The sequence below is a fragment of the Pinus tabuliformis genome, chromosome 1_2, assembly GCF_031772625.1.
Source record: "Pinus tabuliformis cultivar Carrire ecotype Pingquan chromosome 1_2, CPIR1, whole genome shotgun sequence".
NCBI lineage: Eukaryota > Viridiplantae > Streptophyta > Pinopsida > Pinales > Pinaceae > Pinus > Pinus tabuliformis.
In genome coordinates, this window is record NC_142298.1 from 152,601,811 (window position 1) to 152,627,540 (window position 25,730).

Here is a 25,730-nt window from a genome sequence, read left to right on the forward strand (position 1 = left end):
GGTCATCAACAGTAACACATTTGATTAACAATTTGGGGGTTTGTTTGTGAAGTGATTATAGGGTTATCAACATTAACACATTTGATTAATAATTTTGGGGCTGGTTTGTGAAGATCTTTCACTCAAACTTGGGCTACATTTACATTTAGATTACTTAACATATCACATTTCTCTTCACCTATGCTCTTCCTTACAAAGTTTCCTTTGCAACATGATGTGGTGCAATTATTTGTTTAAACAACAAGAAGTCATAATCCTTCTAGAAATTGTATTGCCAAGGTACAGCCAAAAAACCATTACATCTATTAGTTAGAGTATGTCAAATTAAGTTTAAGATAATAACTAATTTTTATTAATTAACAAGTTTAAATTTCAACAGTTAATAATTAATAATTTAAAAATAATAAATGAATATTTATTTTTAATTTTTTCAAAAACTTCAACAAAAGTTACTACTAATATATTATAATTTATACAAATAATATTTAACAAAAAAAACACTAATACTTAAATATATTTTAGACATCAAATAAAAATTATAAATTATATTACTTTAAAAACCAGCCTAGATACATCTTAACTCTTGATCTGTTGGAAGGGATCAAATCTCTTGCTATATAAACTTTTATTAAAATAAAAAGAGATTTAATCTCTCTTGGAGCTTGATAGACCCTGAGTTAAAATGAATCTAGCCTTTGATAAAACTTAAATTAAAATAGATCTAGAATTATCGTATAAATACACGAGTTTAATATATATGAATGACATACTTTCCAATTTATTTTATAATTTATTATTTAATCTCATAAATACATAAACTGCATCATATCGAATAATTGACCTGGAACTCCACACCAATATGATAGAGATACCCAAATTCAAAACAATATCAGTAAAGATTTTAAGACAGCCACTAGGAAACTAACACCCATATCAAAGAGAGATTAGTAGAAAGTTTTATTTAGTTATTATGGATTTAAACAGTATGCATAATTGTGGCCTGAGAGATCAATGCAGGCTTGGACGTGACTGACTATCAAATGGGAGGAGATTCAAAAGTTGGATGTTTCATTCCATGATTGGAACTTGTCTGCACTCTACAGACTTATGATTGGTGAAGCAAAAGGGACCCACCTGATGGGCCATTAAGCAAATGAGAATAGCAGGTTCACTACTACAAGTTATGAGTCACCATAGCAAATATATGAATTACTGTTGGATGGTAATGCCATACTTTCAACACCTGGAATTAAAAAAATCTTTGAAAAGATTACTGGAATCACAGTTCCTCCACTGAGATTGCACTATTTGTTGATGTCCTGGAAATTAACGTTTATTAGGTGGTGAGAAAGAACTTACGTGTTTCCCACCTTGGTGTCTGTCAAAAAAACAGTACAGATTTTTGGGTTGATGTCAACCATGAATTCAGTACCCCTCTTGCATGAAAGACACATATAAGTACAGGCTAGGAATAGGCTTGGCCTTACCAGATACAGTCAATTGAAGTTTTGAAGCTTTTTCCATGGAGTCCAGTAATATAGACAGTGATCAGGAATTCCTGCCTCTGCATGAGGAAAAGGGAAAGCAAGAGAAAGTAGAGGTGTCAGTAGAGGACATAATAGATGAATACGTTGGTGGCTTTGGGTATGCACAGCTTCTCCATGCTTTTCTGGCTTCCCTTGCCTGGTTTTTTGATGCCCAGCATACCTTGGTTACCATTTTCACAGATAAGCAGCCTGCCTGGCGTTGTGTTGATCATCAATCCCAAGTTTTGCATGCAAACATGAATTCCTGCACCAAGCAGAGTTCTATCTGTGAGATGGATAAAAGCTTGTGGGAATGGGTTGGAGGAGACAATACTTCCATTATTGCAGAGTGGGGTCTGGTTTGTGGAGATAAATTCAAAGCAGGGCTTCCTGCATCCATGTTCTTTATAGGATCTTTTCTAGGTAATGTAGAAATTTATTGAATGATTGGAATTGGATTTCCTGCTGCTCTTCATAGGATCGTTTCTGGGTTACAGTGTAGAATTTTTTTCAATAAATCAAATTGGACTTCCTGCATCTATTTTCTTCATAGGATCTTTTCTATTTTATTGACTGAATCAAATTTCTATAGTTTTTAGTAGACTATCTTATCAATCTTGCACTTGGTTTCAACTGACTGACTGCCCTTTTGAACATTCACTTTTCTGAAAGAAAAGTTCTTTCTTGCTACGTAAGGATGGCCACCAGGCATGTATGCAGGGTTTTGTCTGCAAAATAAGCATGCAGGCTGTGTTTTATATCCCAAGCCTCTTCACTCAGTCACAAAGGTGTGATTGCCTTGATCAGTGTTAAATGTGGCAATAATTTAACATTGTGCGCCCTTGTATTTGTATCCAAAATCTGCTGATTCAATATGTGTGAGATGGTCCCGATCATCCATTGGGTTGGAATTTTAATTTGTCTGGTTTAATTGAATTGAAATGTTTAATTTTTATTTATTGAGCTGTGCACCTGGTTCTATTCCCTTGGTTGTACTAAGGGAATGTTTACCTGGTTTTATTTATTTTTGGTTGAAGTAAGGGAATGTTTAATAAGAATATTTTTGGTGAAAATCATTATAAGAGTTTTGTAGACGTATTTATCTAGTGTGGTTCATGGTCTATGTTTTGTTTATACATTTCAAATTATCTAGTTTATACATTTTAAATTATCTAGTGTGTTTCATCATTAACTCACCATTTTTATTTAGTGTGTTTATTTTCTTTTATCTTCAAGACAAACTATTTAGTGTGTTTCATTGTCAAAACAAACTATTTAGTGCGTTTGATCATCAACTAGTGTGTTTAGTGTGTTTCATCGTCAAAATAGTTTAGTGTGTTTCATTGTCAAAACAAACTATTTAGTGCGTTTGATCATCAACTAGTGTGTTTAGTGTGTTTCATCGTCAAAATAGTGTGTTTAATGTGCTTAATGTGTGTTTCATCGTCAAAACAAACCATCTATTGTGTTTAATGTGTTTCATTGTTTAATGTTAGTGTGTTTAATGTGTTTCATTGTGAAGACAAAATAATTTCTAAATATTCCTCTAATCTTATATTGGTTTTTTTTCATTTTTAATCTTCATTGTTAGGTTAGGAAATTTTAACTTCAATTCATATATTATATCTTTGCCATGCATAATAATTCTATGCATAATTCTATTGAAGGCACCTTGTATTGCCTTCGATTATGTCTCTGATATCTAATAATTCATCTTTCAATGTTTTTGTTTTTTAAATGTCCTTTTTAATTTGAGTCGTAGTTTTAATCAGTATAGTGGTAGTTAGTATTGTGGTAGTTTATATTTTATGTAAAATTAAATATTTTAATATTAAATAAAAAGTAATTAAAATTTTTATTTTTATATTATTAAAAAAATAATTTATTTTTATTTAAATAGTAATTGTTTTTATTCGTTTACATAGAATCTAACTAAATTTTCATGAACTTCAACTTCATCACCAAAAGGCTATGTGAATACGGGAATTCTATATATGAGAGTAGATTTTGCATTTGTTATTTCATGACTGAAGCTTAGGAATTCAAAAAGAAACATGGGTGCTTTCAAAGTACTATTATTTTCTGCATCTAAGATATGCTCTCGTATTATTTATTATTTTGAGGCTAGAAGAATTAAATTATTTATTATTTTGATGGGAGATGAATTATGGATGTGCATCTGAAAAAAGTGTAGAAATATTTTTGAGTTGTCAAAAAGTTTCCCATAAGTTTTGGGAATGTACCTGAAATGTATATTTTATTTTTCATCAATACAAGAGATAGCATATTCCCAAGGCTTTTGTTGAAGGTTTTTCATTAATGTTATGAACAATGTTCGGATTTATTTTATTTTTTTTATTTTTTTTTTCCGGAGATAGGTGTTTTTCTTAGTTAAATATTAAAGAATTATTAATAATAATATATTAATAAAAAATAAATATTTTTATTAAAAAATTGATTTTTTAAACTATTTCATCCATAAATATCATACAATAAAAAATAGCCATATTTTAAGTTGCAGATTAATTATTAATAATTAGTTATATGATTTTATAATTATATATAGTTATATGATCTTATAATTTGTTTTATAATATTATTTTATAATTTAATAATTAAATGGTTTGATATAAATGTTTTAATTTTTCCACTAACTTTATCCCACAAAGAGATCTCACACTTGGCCACTAATGTGATCATTTAGTGCGGGCTGATTAGCTGATTAGGATTGTATTGTTTCATGTCAAAAGCTGTAGCGATTTCTATATATGATCAAATCACTTACCTTGTCTGGAAATCAACCTGCAGGGTCAGCTTTTCTGGGCCGCTTGGCAGATTCGTGGTTAGGCAGAAAAAGAACATTGACGCTGGCCTGCCTGTTGACCGCCACCACAGGATTTCTCACCGCCCTTTCTCCAAACTTCTGGATATACGCCCTGCTGCGTTTTGCAAACGGATTTTCCCGCTCAGGCATCGGAACCTGTTGTCTGGTATTATCAACAGAATCAGTTGGCCGGAAATGGAGAGGCCAAGTGGGGCAGTACGGATTCTTTTTCTTCACAATAGGATTCCTGGCCCTCCCCGCCATGGCCTATGTCACCCAATCCTCCTGGAGAGAGACTTATGTATTGATTTCTGCGCTGCCCCTGGTGTACTGCATTGGAATCCTGCCATTGATTTCAGATTCCCCGAGATGGCTGGCAATCAGAGGAAGAACAGAGGAAGCCATGGGGGTTTTGTCAGATATGGCCAAATTGAATGGGAACAGAATCCCGGACCATATTGTGATAGCAAGGGATTTGAAATCCCAAGAAAGTAGCACAAGCAAGAGCCTCTGGTCTGCTCGTTGGGCTCGCTGGAGGATGATTCTGGTAATGACAGTAGGGGTAGGAATTGGACTGGCTTACTATGGGATTCAATTAAATGTGGAGAATCTGAATTTCGATCTGTATTTTACAGTGGCTTTCAATGCCCTAATGGAGATCCCGGCTGTTTTTGGTGGATCTTTGCTGTTGACTTTTGTGGATCGCAGAATTCTGGTGGCCTCCTGCTCTGTTCTTGCTGGAATTTCTTGCATAATCTGCACTCTGTTCCATCAGTCTGGAACAGGGGTGTCTGTGTATCGCAGTTGGGCTCAGCTGATTGCAGAGTCCATTGGTTTCATGGCAGTGTCGCTGTCCTTTGATGTGATGTATATTTACAGTGTGGAGCTCTTTCCTACCAATGTGCGCAATATTGCTGTGTCGATGCTCAGGCAGGCGCTCATGTCTGGTGCAGCATTGGCGCCCTTGCTGGTCATATTGGGCCGCATCAATGCTTCCCTTTCGTTTCTTGTTTTTGGTCTGGTGGGAATTGCGAGTGGGGTGTTGACTCTGTGTCTCCCTGAGACCAGGAATCGTCCGCTCTATGAGACGTTGGAGCAGCAAGAGCAGCTGGATGATTCAGTGCCACGAGGCCAAGAAGTTGCAGAGCACTGGCCAGAGTTGGAATTGAAGCCAAATTCTTTCGTCATCGGCGAGATGGAAGTATAATCAGCAACTGGACATATGGTGATAAAGTTTCCAGTGATATTCATAATAACCAGCTAGATTAATCCTTTAAATTTGTATATATATATATATAAATTTAATGTCAATTGTATAAAAAAATATACAGTCCAGGTTCCTTTTACAACTTGCCCTCCTTTGCTTGAAGTGTAACTCTTTCAGAAAGACACAATATTATGCAACTCCTTGGAATATACACAAGATTATGTATATTTTATTAATTGTTGTCATTGTTACAGGCAGTATTTAAAACATATATTCAAAGGTGGTATTAAGTCTAATATCTAGGAAATTTGACAAATAAAATCAAAATGATGTAAATTTTTACATTGTAAACAAGTAGAATGGTAAGAATAGTCGAACAATCTTTATCGCCCAATAACAATAGCAATTTTCTGTTATCAACAAAGAACTAATCTGGTTAAAATCTTTTGGATTCTGGACATGGAGAAGATTACACCATTAGCATAAAGAATGTGTACCAATTGTTTGACAAAATGTCACTGAGAACAACTGCAAAAGAAGTGATGGTGATATTTGGTTAAAAAACATCTCCAGAAGACCACCATTACCTTGGAGATGGGCACATTGGACACCACTGCCAGGCCATGATTCAAGTCAAGGTGGGAATTTCTATGGCTAAGTAGGCAACTTTTGGAATTTGATAATAAGTAATTAAAAACAGTTGTTAATAGACCATCTTTATTTATGTAGGTTGTAGATTTTCTCAGATATTCGTAAAACTTGATTAAGTGGAATAAAGTATTTGACTTTTATCATATTTATTAAATTTGTAAAATATTCAAAATCTACCCTGATTTCCATTTACATCAGGAAAACATTTTTTAATTAAAAAGAGAAAAAAAAGAGTCATTAGCCACCATGACTGAAACTCCTTTACAAGTGCCAGCAAGGACCCCATCCCATCTTTTTGTACGAAAAAGGTTGCCTTACTGCCAGTCATGATGTCAGTGGCCACAGTGACTGAAACTCCTTTCGCAAGTCAGTGGCCACAGTGACTGAAACTCCTTTCCAAGTGCCAGCGAGGACACCTGCCATCGTTTTGTATGAAAAAGGTTGCTTAGTGCCACCCCTATCGCATTTGTTTTTTTTGGGTTATAATCCAAAAGGTGAATTCAGTGCATGGGGGATTCTGTTGGTTATCAAAGAAGAGCATGTTCTTGTTAAAATAACATGACCTCAACCATGAAGTATTTTTCAAAATTGTATTTTCTTCATTAAGAGTTATCTCACTTAACAATATATGGGTGAGCAGCCTAATATCTCTCGCGATCATTCGAATGAAATCCAATTGACAAGTATGGAACTTGGACAATGGTTTATGAATGCTAATGTTTGAAATTATAACTTAGACCATTCATTGAAATTATAACTTAGACCATGGTTTATGAATGGTAATGTTTGAAATTATAACTTTTGAAATTATAAAACAGAAAATGGTTTATGAATGCTAATGTTTGAATTTATAATATGAAAATGATGATTAATGTTTATTTAATATGGTTTATTAGAGATTAATTGACTCTTTAATATTTTATTTATATGATTAAAAGAAGGGAGATAAACCTTCCTATATCACTATAGTTTTTGTTGACTTAACAAGTCATGAAAGTTGGTAGTGTGGCAAAGGTTTTGGAAATGAGAACGGATGTGAGTGAGAGCCGAGCAATCCAAAAGAAAGTGTTTTTCATCTTCAACCCTCTTAGTATTGCAAAGATGATAGACTCTTTCGTCCCAAGTTGTTTTGAGAATTGACCAACGTCCGGTTTCACTCCAAAGCTCATGAGAATTAGTTCTTATCTTCACAATGTTCATTTTCTTCTTAACACTGATCAAGATAGAAAGATGATAGTTTAGTTTCAACTGTTATATAAAAAAATTAACTTGCATACATCAACCAACTAACAACACCTTATTAGTAATTAGGCCAATAAAACAAGAAGGCCAATAAAAACGAAGACTTTACAAATACTTTATCATTAAGAACTCTATATTTAATGTGACTATTTTCACATTAGTAGTAATTAGTCCAATAAAAACCAAGGCCCTACAAATACTTTATCATTGATTTTTTTTTTCCTTTGTGGTTCATAGTCCCTGGAGATCGGTGACTGCTATGTCCACAAAATATTTGTACTAGGCAAATCTACTAGAAAGGATCACTTCTTGCCGACTCAACTATGGAGCCTGACCCCGAGAGTGTCGATAGGATTGAACCCTTGACCTCTCAATAACAAAGGTGTTTTGACTACGAGGACTCGACTAATTGGGCTAACCCTTGAGGCTCTTTATCGTTGAAAACTTGAACTTTAATGTGGCTTCTTTTCATATTGATATCCAAATACACTAATTATGTTGAGACTATGTTTTCTTGATCTCTTTATGAACATGAAGGTTTTGTGTAGTGTTAGGGTCCTAAATATTTTATAGGATGAGTTATTGTTTTACCTGATTATTTGGGTTTGAGAGATGTAAATAATATTTCATCCTGCAAATTATTTCCAAGAAAAAATAGAAAAAGTAAAGAAATGGGCTTGCAAGACAAAATGCGCCCTTAGGATAAAGTAATTATGTTTTAGCATAAATTAATTTTGTTTTAATAAAGTTAATCGTGTAATTTAAACACGATTAATTAATATGTAACAAAACCTGCAAGCGACAAAAGACGATTGTCGTATCTATTAAGTTATGCGCTCCATCTGACGGTTCAATGGGCTCCTTGTTAGATCAAAGGCTGACAAGGTTTTTCACCCCCCTACCCATCCTACCTTTATCCATAGGGGGGGTCCGAAAAAGTGGTTTCCTCCCCGCCGGTCCCGCCACTACGTGTCACCTCCGCGTTATTTCGTACTCCCCCTCACAAACCACTTACCCCTTCGACCCCCCTCTGAAATCTGCCAACCTTAACCCCCTTTCCCACTAGCTTTTCCCATGTGCTTCCCTCCACTCCTATCCTGACACTTGGCCATGTTTGTTATGTAATGAACATTTGACCTTGCTATCACTCCTGCACCACTCATTGCCTGCCACTTGGACTGCTTTCCCCACTCACCTCCACGTCATTTCTCCACATCACCCTTGCGGACCCCACTTCCTTTCCACCAACCATGTGCCTCCACATCATTCCCCACCTCCATGTCACCTCTCGCCTCCACGTCATATGTATGTTTCATGGTCAGTTAAAACTATGTTTTTTTCTATACAACATAGTAATTTCAAACATGGTTTACAAACAACTGAGAACGAATTTTCAAAAACTGAAAGAGGTTTTTTTTGATAACATCCTCATGTACAAAAACCTCTCTCAGTTTTCTAACATCTATTATGGTTTGGGATATTCAGATGAAGCTTTGTAGGCATATTTTCCTGAATTTTCCTGTTTTTAGCCAGTGTTTTCAAATGCGGTTTCCGAGCAGGTGGAAATGAATTTTCAAAAAATGAAAGGTTTTTGTTTCCAACATCATCATTTACAAAAAACTCTCTCAGTTTTCTAACATCTATTATGGTTTGGGATATACAAAGGGATCACTAGACCCTATTTTTCAGAATTTTGGGAGGAAAAAGCTCATGGACAGTTAGTGACTTGGATGCCACCTCACCAAATAAGAGTTGCAATCAAATTCGAATTTATCTTCTTTATCACCAGCAATCCTCAAGGATAGTGCCAGAACTCTTCAAATAGTTTTAGTTGCCTTTATTTGTGTTCTATTTTTACAATCAGTTTTGGATATTTTGAAATGAATCTTGATATTTTAAATCAAGATATTTTGTAATAATTTTTTATAAATACTTCATCATTTGAAGTAAGAGATGTTGGTTTTTGTACAAAAGAAAGCTATTGTATATTTTTCAAGCCTCAGTGGACTTATTAGTAATAAAAAGGACATTCTTCACAGGATTCATGTGTTGGACTATTTGGTGAAGTGCTTTTCTCACTGTCTATGTGTTTATTTCTTTTATTTCCATACTTATGTGTTCTTAAATCTGAATTATTTTACAAAAAGTTGATGAATAGAATTTGTTGAAAGATACACTTTGATTTTGTTTGTGGATAATTTAAATATTTTCTTCTGATATCAAGTTAAAAAGTTCTTAATTGCTCTTTAGCTTTAATTGAACCTATATCTTTTCTTCTATTAAATTTCATTTAAATCTAAAAGCTCCAGTTAGTTCAGCTACCTTGCCCTGTGAAACTCTTTTGAAAATATGAGACAAATCCCTACTATCTAAAACATATATTCAAAGGTGGTATTAAGTCTAATATCTAGGAAATTTGACAAATAAAATCAAAATGATGTAAATTTTTACATTGTAAACAAGTAGAATGGTAAGAATAGTCGAACAATCTTTATCACCCAATAACAATAGCAATTTTCTGTTATCAACAAAGAACTAATCTGGTTAAAATCTTTTGGATTCTGGACATGGAGAAGTTTACACCATTAGCATAAAGAATGTGTACCAATTGTTTGACAAAATGTCACTGAGAACAACTGCAAAAGAAGTGATGGTGATATTTGGTTAAAAAACATCTCCAGAAGACCACCATTACCTTGGAGATGGGCACAATGGACACCACTGCCAGGCCATGATTCAAGTCAAGGTGGGAATTTCTATGGCTAAGTAGGCAACTTTTGGAATTTGATAATAAGTAATTAAAAACAGTTGTTTATAGACCATCTTTATTTATGTAGGTTGTAGATTTTCTCAGATATTCGTAAAACTTGATTAAGTGGAATAAAGTATTTGACTTTTATCATATTTATTAAATTTGTAAAATATTCAAAAATCTACCCTGATTTCCATTTACATCAGGAAAACATTTTTTAATTAAAAAGAGAAAAAAAAATGTCATTAGCCACCATGACTGAAACTCCTTTACAAGTGCCAGCAAGGACCCCATCCCATCTTTTTGTACGAAAAAGGTTGCCTTACTGCCAGTCATGAAGTCAGTGGCCACAGTGACTGAAACTCCTTTCGCAAGTCAGTGGCCACAGTGACTGAAACTCCTTTCCAAGTGCCAGCGAGGACACCTGCCATCGTTTTGTATGAAAAAGGTTGCTTAGTGCCACCCCTATCGCATTTGTTTTTTTTTTTGGGTTATAATCCAAAAGGTGACTTCAGTGCATGGGGGATTCTGTTGGTTATCAAAGAAGAGCATGTTCTTGTTAAAATAACATGACCTCAACCATGAAGTATTTTTCAAAATTGTATTTTCTTCATTAAGAGTTATGGCACTTAACAATATATGGGTGAGCAGCCTAATATCTCTCGCAATCATTCGAATGAAATCCAATTGACAAGTATAGAACTTGGACAATGGTTTATGAATGCTAATGTTTGAAATTATAACTTAAACCATGGTTTATGAATGGTAATGTTTGAAATTATAACTTTTGAAATTATAAAACAGAAAATGGTTTATGAATGCTAATGTTTGAATTTATAATATGAAAATGACGATTAATGTTTATTAAGATTAATATGGTTTATTAGAGATTAATTGACTCTTTAATATTTTATTTATATGATTAAAAAGAAGGGAGATAAACCTTCCTATATCACTATAGTTTTTGTTAACTTAACAAGTCATGAAAGTTGGTAGTGTGGCAAAGGTTTTGGAAATGAGAACGGATGTGAGTGAGAGCCGGGCAATCCAAAAGAAAGTGTTTTTCATCTTCAACCCTCTTAGTATTGCAAAGATGACTCTTTCGTCCCAAGGTGTTTTGAGAATTGACCAATGTCCGGTTTCACTCCAAAGTTCATGAGAATTAGTTCTTATCTTCACAATGTTCATTTTCTTCTTAACGCTGATCAAGATAGAAAGATGATAGTTTAGTTTCAACTTTTATATAAAAAATTTAACTTGCATACGTCAACCAACTAACAACACCTTATTAGTAATTAGGCCAATAAAACAAAAAGGCCAATAAAAACGAAGACTTTACAAATACTTTATCATTAAGAACTCTATATTTAATGTGACTATTTTCACATTAGTAGTAATTAGTCCAATAAAAACCAAGGCTCTACAAATACTTTATCATTGATTTTTTTCCCTTTGTGGTTCATAGTCACTGGAGATCGGTGACTCCTATGTCCACAAAATGTTTGTACTAGGCAAATCTACTCGAAAGGATCACTTCTTGCCGACTCAACTATGGAGCCTGACCCTAAGAGTGTCGATAGGATTGAACCCTTGACCTCTCAATAACAAAGGTGTTTTGACTACGAGGACTCTACTAATTGGGCTAACCCTTGAGGCTCTTTATTATTGAAAACTTGAACTACACTAATTATGTTGAGACTATGTTTTCTTGATCTCTTTATGAACATGAAGGTTTTGTGTAGTGTTAGGGTCCTAAATATTTTATAGGATGAGTTATTGTTTTACCTGATTATTTGGGTGAGAGATGTAAATAATATTTCATCCTGCAAATTATTTCCAAGAAATAATAGAAAAAGTAAAGAAATGGGCTTGCAAGACAAAATGCGCCCTTAGGATAAAGTAATTATGTTTTAGCATAAATTAATTTTGTTTTAATAAAGTTAATCGTGTAATTTAAACACGATTAATTAATATGTAACAAAACTCGCAAGCGAAAAAAGACGATTGTCGTATCTATTAATTTATGCGCTCCATCTGACGATTCAATGGGTTCCTTGTTAGATCAAAGGCTGACAAGGTTTTTCGCCCCCCTACCCATCCTACCTTTATCCGTAGGGGGGGTCCGAAAAGTGGTTTCCTCCCCGCCAGTCCCACCCCTACGTGTCACCTCCGCGTTATTTCGCACCCACGCCCCCCCCCATCACAAACCACTTACCACTTTGACCCCCCTCTGAAATCTGCCAACCTTCTCCCCCTTTCCTGCTAGCTCTTCCCGCGCTCCCCTCCACTCCTATCCCGACACCTGGCCATGTCTATTACGTAATTAACATTTGACATCACTGTCACTCTTGCACCACTCATTGCCTGCCACTTGGACTGTTGTCCCCACTCACCTCCACGTCATTTCTCCAAATCACCCTTGCGAACCCCACTTCCTTTCCACCAACCATGTGCCTCCACATCATCCCCCGCCTCCATGTCACCTCCCGCCTCCACGTCATATGTATGTTTCATGGTCAGTTAAAACTATGTTTTTTTTCCTTATACAACATAGTAATTTCAAACATGGTTTACAAACAACTGAGAACGAATTTTCAAAAAATGAAAGAGGGTTTTTTTGATAACATCCTCATGTACAAAATCCTCTCTCGGTTTTCTAATAGCTATTATAGTTTGAGATATTCAGATGAAGATTTGTAGACATTTTTTCCCGAATTTTCCTCTTTTTAGCCAGTGTTTTCAAATGCGGTTTCCGAGCAGGTGGAAATGAATTTTCAAAAAATGAAAGGTTTTTGTTTCCAACATCATCATTTACAAAAAACTCTCTCAGTTTTCTAACATCTATTATGGTTTGGGATATACACAGGGATCACTAGACCCTATTTTTCAGAATTTTGGGAGGAAAAAGCTCATGGACAGTTAGTGACTTGGATGCCACCTCACCAAATAAGAATTGCAACCAAATTCGAATTTATCTTCTTTATCACCTGCAATCCTCAAGGATAGTGCCAGAACTTTTCAAATAGTTTTAGTTGCCTTTAGTTGTGTTCTATTTTTACAATCAGTTTTGGATATTTTGAAATGAATCTTGATATTTTAAATCAAGATATTTTGTAATAATTTTTTTATAAATACTTCATCATTTGAAATAAGAGATGTTGGTTTTTGTACAAAAGAAAGCTATTGTATATTTTTCAAGCCTCAGTGGACTTATTAGTAATAAAAAAGGACATTCCTCACAGGATTCATGTGTTGGACTATTTGGTGAAGTGCTTTTCTCACTGTCTATGTGTTTATTTCTTTTATTTCCATACTTATGTGTTCTTAAATCTGAATTATTTTACAGAAAGTTGATGAATAGAATTTGTTGAAAGATACACTTTGATTTTGGTTGTGGATAATTTAAATATTTTCTTCTGATATCAAGTTAAAAAGTACTTAACTGCTCTTTAGCTTTAATTGAACCTATATCTTTTCTTCTATTAAATTTCATTTATATCTAAAAGCTCCAGTTAGTTCAGCTACCTTGCCCTGTGAAACTCCTTTGAACATATGAGACAAATCCCTGTTAAGTTTGCAGACTCCATTTCCCAATGGCTCTTCCCTTGCTATTCCAATCAAATGAATTCATAAACCAAACTCTAAACTTTCATAACTAGCAATATAAACAAATCTAAATCTGAAAGAGAGATCCCTCTCTGAAGCTAGCAAAGGCTTGATCCCAGTTTCCAAAGTGGTTTTGTGGTTACCTCTGCAATTATTTCTCAGCCTTATTAAATTATAGAGTGTTAACATGTAAGATTTGGGTTTAAGCCTTGGTTACTACCATGGTACCAAATCCCAACAATAACCACCAACGAGTTCAAAACTTCAAGTGACTATGCTTCTATTACCAACAATAAATCAACCTTAATTATGCTAAGATAACAATGCACAATCCCTCAACTTATTTCCAAACAAATGAGCAATGTTACTAGCTTGTTATGCCATATTTAGATAACCAAAAACTCAACTCATTGTACCTTTGCTTGCAATCACCATAAGTATGTATGTGCTTAAACTTCAACTACATTGTTCTTTGCAAGGAACTACTCATCAATATGTATGTATTCTTTCACAATAACTCTAATGACGTGAATGAAGCTTCATAAATAATTATTATTTAGATCAAAATTCCTTCACCATTTTAATGTGATTAAGATCAATTCCAAATTGACCTATCTATCATTATAACAATTTCTTAACTCACTTGAACACCATTTATTAAATCCATATGTAAGGCATTTATTTAATGACATGAGAAAGAAAAACAAGTCTACAAAAGCTAACCCTTTGAACCTAGGAATGCCCACACAAGATTAAGCCACGATATGTCAAATAAAGAAGAGAGGAATCATCATTTCTTATCCTTGTGAGCATCTCTAATTCAACTTATCCATCATTACTTGAACCACATAAGAGATGGCAATTTTTTATTCACTTAACATCATTTATTAAATCTATATATGCGAGGAATTTATTTTAATGACCTGGGAGATAAAAGCAAGGGCTTGAAAGCCAACTTTTTGAAACTAAGAATGCCCATGCAATCTTAACCCACAAAATGTTAAATCAAGAAGAGAGGAATTAAACAATTTAGGTTCTAATTTAGTTGCATGACTTACTACTTAGCTCTTCGCCAAAACATTAAGCAAGATTTGCACTAACTCAACCTAGTGATTGAATTGTATAACCTCAAAGATCAATGATAACCCAATGCCACACCAATATGACCTATATGGTCTATTTATGATCTTCAAGGAAGATGGAATGCCCTATGTGTAGCCATGGGTAAGCAAAGAACTTGATGTGTCTTCTCTCGACAATCAATAAGCTTACAAGCAAAATTAGAAACTTTCTAGAACAATGCAACAATCAATCAATGACATCCATGTGTCTCTAATCTTACAATAAAATGAATGGTGGTGAATAGAGAGCTATTGGAAATATCTATTTGCTAAGGAAGAACGAATTATGAAATAAATCTATAATAGAGATTGATTTCTTCCACCATTAAAATGACCAAGAAACCATTGAAATATAGTGTATTAATAAGAAACCACATTTTTTAGTGAAGCTTCTATAAATACAATGGGGAATTCTCCATTTTAACCATGAATTCAACTATAGGCAACATATTAAGCATAACTAAGAACAAAAATAAGTCATAACTAGTTTTTTCTCCTTGTCATTCTTAATTGTCACCATCAACACATCCAAAGAAGCACATTAAGAAAAAATGAGAGTAGCATAACTGGCACATAGAATTTGCATTAAAATCAAACACACCATAAACACAAATATTTTACCCTAGAAACCCAAATGGAAAACCAATGTTTGAATAATGAGCAATTCTCATTTTGGAAATCTTTGTTTACGATGCAGCGTATGGTCCTCTATGCATCTTCACCTCTTTTGTCAAATTTAGAACCTTTGATAATTAGGTTACAATAAGATATAGAAGAGGAGGATAATATGAAGGGAAATAGTCTATTTGTTCATTCCTAATTTGATATGAATTGGATAATTATTGTAGATTTTAGAGTGGAAAAAGTGAAGGAATCAACTCACAAGACCATTTTTACTAGTGGGACCTAGTTTCTCAAATTAGGGTCTGAAACCTTCCAAGAGCAGTTTAAGGCATCAATTTTTTTTTTGGGTGAAAACTTTTCCACTTATGTGCACACCATTTAACATTATTCTACACACAAATACCTTTCTAGTGACACAAAAATTTCCTCAATCAAAGTTTGTATGAAAAAGTTATGCCACTCAGAAGTTGACTTTCCTATTTTGACCACCATAATTTGAGAGGATGCCACATCAACCTCTGTTATTCATGGAAAATGGGCTAGCCATGTGATCATGATGAAGAAAACTCTAGAAGAGTCCATATCATAACTCTAGTTAAGAGTTGAATGAGTCAAACTTAACCACTAGTAGGCTATTGGGTTGTGTTATAACTAGGCCACTAGGAGGGAAAGAGGTTCTATTTTATTCGAGTGAGTTTTATTTATGCATTGCAATAGCCCATGGGCCGCATACCTCACTTCTTTGTACTTGCATAGATTTTCCATTCAGATAAAGAGAGTAGATCATCCTCACCTTCTAGTCGAGTTTTCTCCTAAAAGGGTTTTCCAAGTTATCTATTTTGTTAATTTGTGGTTTGTGATTTTTATTTTGCTATTCTTTATTTTTTGCATAATTATAATTTGCATGCATATGCAATAAATCATAATTTATAAATACAAAAATCTAAGTAGAAAGAAACCCTCATAGAGTATATATTATATTTTGAAGCGTAATTTTATCGAATCTATTGGGACAAATTATCCAATGGAATATCCACGATAGTTGTATTTCCTCTCTCTTTTCCTCTCCTATTTTCAATTTCCTGCTTTATTTAATTATTTTTTCCTCTCTATATCTCATATCATTCATTGTCCTTTATAGTTATCTAACCTTCATTAATTACCAAATTACATTTCGAGGAACTAAGTGTTACAACCATTTGCTTGTTCTGATCCATTTTGAAGCACATCTCTCCATTGAGAGGAGTTTTTTGTCTTTAAAATCTTATAGGACCAATATGGATCAATGTGTCTTATATCTACTTCTCCAAACCATGGGTCTAACTTTGGCTCTTGACTAAAGCTCTACCTATTGCCCTAGCTCAAGTCTTTGGCTAATGGATTTGGTTATAGTTATGGATCTACATCTACTTCCTGGCTCACTTGTTCCCATAATTTAAAGTATCATCTTTGAGAAATATTCATATTGGAACTATTTCACTAGAATTCATTCCCATATTCAACATGCAATTCCCTTGCATTCTCAAACTTGAACACAATCTATCTCAACCATTAATGAAACCAAGTTGAATCATTATTCCTTGTTCAATGTGATTCCTAGTTATTCCATCATATTGAAATTTCACAAGAGGATGTGTGGACTACCTTCTTCTAAGTCTAGGATCAATTACTTGATGACATGGAAATAACCCTTTAGTATTTGCATGTTCTTACTATCACTTTGTCTCTAGAAAAACACCACTTGATGACCTCATTGGTGTGTAATCATAGCACATTCTCCCACCCAATGCATTTGACTAATATTACACATGTATGGTTGTAGTGGGGAATTATTAATAAGCTATAATCTTGAGGAGGAGGGAATGCCTCAAGATTTGGATAATGCAAGGAAAAGGGACTATAATTAACTTCCCTCTACCAACCTCCAATAGATATCCATAAAGGGAAACTTCTTCTTAAAGACTGAAAGTAACAGTTGGAATGGGATTACCTCAATTCTTGGCATGAACTTGCTATCCTATTTAATGGTGATATAGATCTCCTATGCGGCTATCTATCCATAGACAACTTATATTCCTTGAGTTGGAGATGCAATGGGTTATTTTATCTTTGTTAGGATTCACTTTCCATGTTCTTACGTTGGTTATGTAGTTACTGGAGTGAAGCTCCAAATGAAGTCACAAACACTTTTCTTCCCAATGCCCATTCAACTTAATGGTGGTAAAATTTGTTAGTGCTGCTATATGGACTACTTACATAATCCTTTTCTCCCCTTTGTTGTAGACTCGGGGAATCCTTATTACCGTTCCTCCTTTAATAAAAATCTACCTCATGGCATGTGGTTTGATTCTCCCAGCAAGATGCCATCTAATGGGATTTCTTCCCATAAAATGAACACATTTCTTGGTACTGACAACTAGAAATGTTATGTCCTTTCTTCCTACAATAGTGGCAAATGAGGAATTCCCTTTCTAATGTAGGTTTCATAGCCTTATTCTCCTTGTTTCCCTAGTCGATTTGCTTGCTACTTCTTATAAGTGTTTGGTGCAATATAGATATTTGCACTTCTCTTAAAAATGCCCTTATGTGACCTTACCCAAGTATTTTCACTTCTCTTATCATTTCCATCATTTAATCTACCATAAGAAGGTTGAGGTGGTAGTGGGATTTCACCTTCATTTTCTAATTTATGTTTCTTCCTATAGGTAGGTCAATTTTATCATGTCCTTTGACTTCATAAATATGGTCTTATTGTTCACTTCCATTCGCTTTCCACCATCAAACCTAGCCCTTCATGCTTGGCCCTCATTCAAGTGCAATGCAGCTTAGGATGCATTGTCTCATCTTGTATGATCCTTGTCCAGTGTATCCTAGCTATCTTCGTAACTTGGATCCAATGCCTCTAGTATGCTTTTCAAATTAACCAAAAGGTTATTGTGAAATGCTTACCAAAGTTATTTGGGTCATGGTGTTGGATTTGACAATGGCAATGGAATGTCGCTTTACTTCCCTGGTCTCTTGGATAATAGCTTGTAGCTTCATCAATGCTTCTCCCTTCTCTAGTAAATCCTATTGCAACTAATTCATCATATACTTTAGTATATCCTCCAAACATCAATCCATCTAGAATTAGGGTAATTTAAAGGTAAAAAATGAACCTTAAAACAAAAAATATACCAAAAAAATCAACTTTAAGAGAACCAATAAGATTCAAGATGATGATGTCATCCTGAATGGTGAATAGTCTTGGAGGGAAAAGAAGAAAATTATTCTTTTAATGTATTTTTAGTTGATCTCCTTATAGGTTTACTCAAATCTTAATTATAGGCACATGCTAGATGTGGAATTAAAATTTTGCATCCAACTAGTACCCACTTTACATAATTTTGGTGGACCCACATAAAAAAATGAAAATACATGAAAAAATGGGTTTGTTGAAAGAAAATCATTTTCATAGAATTTAGAATTTCAATATTTTGGGATTTGTGATGAACATATTTTAGATCTCTGAAAACATCTTCCATTTTTTTTTTTTTTTTGAAATATTGATGGGGCATGCTTGAGACCAAAGAGCATAACCTTCCATTGGTACTCTCAATGAGGAACAACAAATGTTGACTTGTACCTATCATTGGTATTTATCCCACTCTGCTAAAATTTTCTTTTCAAATCAAACTTAATGAAAATATTGTTTGATCCAATATTTGCAAACAACACATCCTTTGAAGGTATAAGATATCTAATAGTAGAAGAGATTCATTTAAAGCTCTATAATTTATCACTAGATGAGGTTTTCCACTTTTATACTCAGAGTATTTATTAGGAATTAAGTGATCATATAGTTACATAGCTCTAGTTCTATAGGAGGCATTTGGTTGTTTGAATCCTTGTGGGGTTTTGGCTTATAATCCTCCTTTTATGGGATATAAACAAAATGTTTTTCTTCATCTAGATTACATATGAATAGTCTAATGTACATCCCTTCTCAATTTTATTCCTAATTTCACATATTACTTATACAACATGAAGTTCTTCATACTTTATGAGTTTATTAAGCTTTATCAATGCTTATACAATGTCTTCGATTTCATGCGAAGGACTGTAGGCTACTTTATTTGATAAAGTGTTTTTTCTTGGCACAATAATCTTATTTCCTGAAATATGGAAGGTAATAATTCCATGGCCGAATTCCATAAGCAAGTATCTGTTTAAAAAATATTTTCCTAAGAGGATGTTAGCTCTAGTATCAAAACAATATATATATATATATATATATATATATATATATATATATATATATATATATATATAGGCCTTACAACCGTCAAGGGAAACCAAAAAAATTAGGTGCATACCCTTTAATAGGCAACTTGGTATTGTTCACAACTTTGAAAACATTTGTTTTGGTTGCCAGGAGTAATGTGGGATAATAGTATATCTATCACAATACATAATTGTCCAAGTATCTATATGTGCATCTAAAGAATACTTCTTATAACTAGATACCTTTATATCAATGTTGATAACAATTCTATCTTCTAACGTATTCAATTAAGGTGCAAGAGTCATGACAATTTTTTCTTTAGGAATGTATTGACTAGCATCTTATTTAGTAATGGTTGTCTTGTTGGGACCAGATAATTCCGCAAGTTCTTCTTCTAAGGTATCTCTAGGTGTGCTCGCCCATTTCTTTTCTAGATTTTTCACTTGCATTTTATCTTTTTTAATAGATGTTAAGATTTCTTGGTTGAGATTTTTTTTTTACAATATTGAAATATTATTTTCTTGGATTTCATTTTGCAATTGCTTCCTTGTAGATAATGCCTCTATTGTTAGTGGTTAAAGTGGGGTACTTTTGAACCTAGCAAATCTTTAATTGCTGTTAAACACACATGGACAGTAAAACAATGTGAAAGATAAATCATGTGAGTTCGTTTTTTTATTAACAGGAGATGTACATTTATAATACAATGTTGTGACTCTTGGGTTTCAGATCCCAAGGTCTCTTGGACTGCTTAGTCTTTTCGGCTTCCGCACTAACCCTTTAGGATTAGGTGTCCAACATTCCCCCCCTTAATCCGAAGGGTTATGTATGAGTCCAAGAAGAGAGCTGTAATACAACATGTGCAAAAATGCATGGCAGCACTAGGCTGAATGTGCTCTCTGAAATGTTGGTATAAAGGGCGGTGGTTTAAGGATGACCACCAACACTGGAACGCTTAGTGCAGTTCCCGGAACTCTTCCAATACTGGCAAGAAACTGAAGTTTTCTGCTAGAGGAAGTGTTCTCAATCTGTGATGGTTTAAGGATGACCAACAACTCTGGAATGCTTAATGCAATTCCTGGAACTCTTCCAAAACTGGCAAGAAGCTGGAGTCTTCTGCTAGAGGAAGTGTTCTCAATCTGTGATGGTTTAAGGATGACCAACAACTCTGCGATTCCTGGAACTCTTCCAAAACTGGCAAGAAGCTGGAGTCTTCTGCTAGAGGAAGTGTTCTCAATCTGTTCACGGGCATCTTTGTCTCTGGCTACAACTCTGAAACTGGTGTGGCAGGTTGTAGCTTAGGCTCGCTTGATGTGACTTTGAAGCTTGTAGATGACCATCATTTTCCCCCCTGTCAGGTACAAGGTGAGAAGATGGAGAAAACTCAACTGCAAGACTGTTCAATACTCTGGAACAAGTTCTGACATGTGTTTGGAATATCTTCTTGGTTGTTGATGCCCATTGCCAAGAAGCGATCCATCCAAGATGAATCTTTGTTCTTGCAGGACGTTTGTTTCTGAAGCATCTGTGTGAAGAATGGCTGGTTTTATGACAGTGCTTACATGGATGAAGATCAAAACAGTGATCTTTCAAATGGCCAACTCGGTCACAGTGTTGGCATTTCACAATCTGCTGTTGTTGTTGCTGCGGTGAAAGAGGAGTAGAATCTGGAACAGCTGAAACTGAACTGTCATAAGGAGCAAGTGAACTGTCATGAATGAATCCAACAGTTTGAAACTGAATGGGCTTAGCATAGTCTGGAATATGAAAGGACAAGTCCTTGTCATATCCAAGACCAGTTCTGTGCTTGTTGTGGACAAACTGTTCCCAGGGCCTGATGATGGGCTTGGGAAGTGCAGATTGAGTTTCTGCATCTGCATGTACACTTGCTGCTTTATTGGGTACTGGATCTGAATGAACTTGAACAATATTGACTTGCTGTTTATGGGAGTCTGTTTCATTGTTCTGAACAGAAACAGGTTCAGAATGACTCCTTCGTTTTAATTCTTCTTGCTGCAATTGTGATTCAAGCTGCAAAAACTCTATCTTTTCTTGTGCATATTGTAAACATGTCTGAATTTCTGAGAGAGATCCTTTGCTGATTTGGAATGTTTCATGATTCGAGGAATATATCAGAGTTTTTAATAACTCTAATATTTCAGTAATTCGAGGCATATTCTTCATTGTCAAAATTACACCCCTTTAAAAGACTGATTACAACTATGACTCAATGAGTAAAAGTAACACCCACTCACAGTACAGTACAAAGACACAGAAAAATCCTTTGTAAATGTGCAGTAGATGAATCAAGGAACAGAACCTATAATGAGTTTTAAATACAGTTCCACAACTGGGGCAGCAACAACTGCAAACTTACTTGGATCCTTCAAATACTCCTTCGCTTTTGAATAAAAAATGATGGCTAACAAAACTTCAACAATTATAACATTGTCATGGACAGGACTTGAATGTTCATATGCCTTGACTGGGGTACGAATCAAATATGACAGATAATACTAACAAATGGCAACAAACACTTGGATTACATGTTGCGTTTTCAATCAAGAAAACGGAAAAGCTTAACTGGTTAGGATTCCCCGGGGGAAAAGCTATGCACAGATCGAAAAGATTTCTGGCAGTTCTCGAGCAATTCACAGCCACGAATAAGCAAAGAAACTCTATTGACGAAAATATTTATAGATTTAAACTTGCAGAGCTGGATATTATGAATAAATGATAAAATGTATAGCTGTCTGTCAGTTTTCTTTGGAGATCCAAATTGTCTGTCAGAATACCAAAACGATAGAAAAGTGTCCTTCACTGTACAGTTTCTTCCAGGTCAAAATTTGTTTTAAATCCCTTTTTCTCGCTATTTTCTGCCATATCCCTTCAATACGGGACCCCTCTAAATCAAAGGCTAATGATGTAGAATGAAAGATGCGGCTAAGCTTTGCAGCAGCAGTCGCCATGGAGGCTTCAGACTCCGAAACGGCGCATTTTCAAGTAAGCTACTTTTCACCATGAAAAGTCCTCTCCGATGTAAAACGCCATTAATAACTCTGTTACTGTAAATAATGAAAGCAACCAAAGGCTTATTACTCAAAACTACAGCGAGCTTTAGCAGAGGGGTGAGTGCGTGGCAACATGCAAACCCAATCTTCTGCACAATTTCACCTTTAGGAGGTGCTGTCGTTTGGAGCTCGGAGGGAGTGCAATGGACTGTCTCTGATGCAGTGGAATAAAAAAGGTGCTAAATGAGTATCGCACGGGGTGTTATTCTATGTGCAACACACTTCGCAAGAACTAGACGCCTTACAAACTAACAACATAATGATGGAGACATTCGAAGATGGCCACACCAGAAAATGGAGCAAACTCGTGCCACTTAGCACCATAGCCAAAACATGTAACATCGCTCCATGCAAACCATACTTAAAGAATGAAAGCACATGACTCCAATGCACCTCGTAATAGAACCAACAAGACTACAATTTCGAGTGAAAGAGATAAACTCCCTGCGGAACTGCGTCGAGAAGAAATTCGCCGAGAGGAATTGCTGAGAGAAGATATGCTACGCTATCAGGAGGAAGCAAGACGTGCAACACGTACTGATTATCCTCAGGCTCCTTTAACTGGTTATGGTGTTGATCCTGCTATAGCTGAGAGGGAGCTATTACGATATGGAGCTGGAAGGGATTATATTCCTCAGGCGGCTCTGCAATCTCAAGATCCATATGCGAGTCTGCAATCACAATCCCCACGCAGCCGAGAGCGGAGGCGGAGCAACGGCACCGCCTGTTGAAGAAATGGAGACCTTATTAGAATCCGGCGGACACGGGCACGGATTAGGACCGTCGTCGGATGAAGAATTGGTCGTCGTCCTAGTTGCAACAGGTTCAGTATTATTCACTGTAACTCTCGCACTTTCTTCAGCCAAAGCATCACAGAAGGCCCTGTGTGTTATAAAACTATCTCTCCTGAAAAAGAGAGTACTGCAATCGCAGCGATATTCTCTGGTGCCACAGGTCTTGGAATGGGCCTTCCAGTCGGACTGAACCGCATAACGCTTAGAACACTTGTCGCACTTCCATTTCTTCTCGCCGTGCTTCCGACAGAAGTGTTTCTTGATGCCCGTAAGGTCGCCCAACGCCCATCATTTCTAAAAGGTAACGGGCAACCTCATAATTCTCAGGACAATCCTCATGCTCCACATGGAATTGTAGCAGACCACAGGTAATGGCAGGCACTCAACGCATTCAAACAGGTGGTCAGACAGCGCAACAGAAGAGCAGGAGAATAATGTCGGACCAGCGTTCAAATGTCAGGTTTGTATGGAGCATAGCGCAGGGAATATAAATAGAATATGGCAGAAAACGGTTATAGAGAGTGCACAGAGCGTAGGAAAGAATATGGTGCAGAATGAGGAATACAAAGCTCAATAAGGTGGCAATTCTGATCAACTCTCATTAGTAGAAAGACAGAACTGACATGTAGGTAGAGACCACAAAACAAGTGGCTCAAATATGAGCAGGGCCAGAATTCGCCCGCTCTGATACCATGTTAAACACACATGGACAGTAAAACAATGTGAAAGATAAATCATGTGAGTTCGTTTTTTTATTAACAGGAGATGTACATTTATAATACAATGTTGTGACTCTTGGGTTTCAGATCCCAAGGTCTCTTGGACTGCTTAGTCTTTTCGGCTTCCGCACTAACCCTTTAGGAATTGCCAAAATAAATTTTTTGATGTAAAAAGTACCTTCCTTGGTATGGCTTTTAGGGACCCTTTTTGGAGCAAAGAAGGAAGACACATCATCATAGGGATTATATTTATGTAAATTCACCATTCTAGGCTATGTGAGAACTGGAGTTGTGATTGAAAGGAAGTAAGTTGTGATTTCAATTGTTGACAAAGTTTGAAGTCACTAGGAGTAAGTGAGGAAATATGAGATTCAATATGATGAATCTGTAATTGAAGTTATGGAAAAGAAGGATTAATATGAAGCATTTTCAACTATTTAACATAAATCAAGTTAATATCACCAGAAGAATTAGTGTTAGAATCAAAATGTACAATGAAATAGTGGAGATCAAGGTCATTTTCAAAAGTTTTAGTGATAAAAAATATTCACCATCTGAAAGAGGAGAAGAGACTTCTTCCCATTATGTTGGATCATAAGAATTATAGTAAAAATCAATAAATTTAGACTGATGTTTTGTTTTTCCTTGCAAAGGACACTGATTTTCCTAGTGGCTAGAATTTTTACAAATAAAACACGAGGATTTAGAAGTGGGAGATATTATTTTCTCAAATAATGACTTCGTTGGTTTGAAATGTTGTTTATAATATTTGGAATTTTAAAACTTATATATTAGGTTATATGCAGATTGAAACTTTTTGCAGTAACAATTGAACCCACAAGATTTTTTTTTCTTATGCTTGTTTCAACCAAAATGGTAAGTTTTAGCATAGATGTTACAGACATAATGATCAAATCCTAATTTCTTCTTAATGGATCTAGTTATTTTTCTTCAGATACATTCCTTTTGTATTATTTTCATTACTTTCTCATATAGGCCACCTAAAGACAATCCTTATATTTGTATCTTTTCATGTTCAAATCTTTCTCTAGTAAGGTCTGGAATTCTTCTTGGCATGAAATAAAGATATTTGCAGAAGTATGATACATTATTGAGATCATGTGTTGTATAGAGTAAATCCTACATTGTGTAAAAAGTTTTAAGCAACTCTTTGAGCGATCATAATTTTTAACTCATAAATAAATATTCATACAAGTGAGTATCAATTTCAACATTTCCATAGAACTCATGGATCACAACTTTAACGAGTTTTTCTAATGGTGTATCACTGTTCATTATGTATAATATATTAGACTCTTGGATTTTATT

General features: G+C 35.0%; 1 protein-coding gene across 1 annotated transcript; it reads left to right on the plus strand.

Moving 5' to 3' along the window:
* The first annotated feature begins 1,422 nt into the window (after positions 1–1,422).
* Positions 1,423–5,793, plus strand: LOC149204967 (organic cation/carnitine transporter 1-like). Its single transcript, XM_089394854.1, has 2 exons — positions 1,423–1,949; positions 4,335–5,793. The coding sequence occupies exons 1-2, from the start codon at positions 1,523–1,525 to the stop codon at positions 5,555–5,557; spliced, it is 1,650 nt and encodes a 549-aa protein (XP_089250980.1). The 5' UTR covers positions 1,423–1,522; the 3' UTR covers positions 5,558–5,793.
* Positions 5,794–25,730: the final 19,937 nt, after the last annotated feature.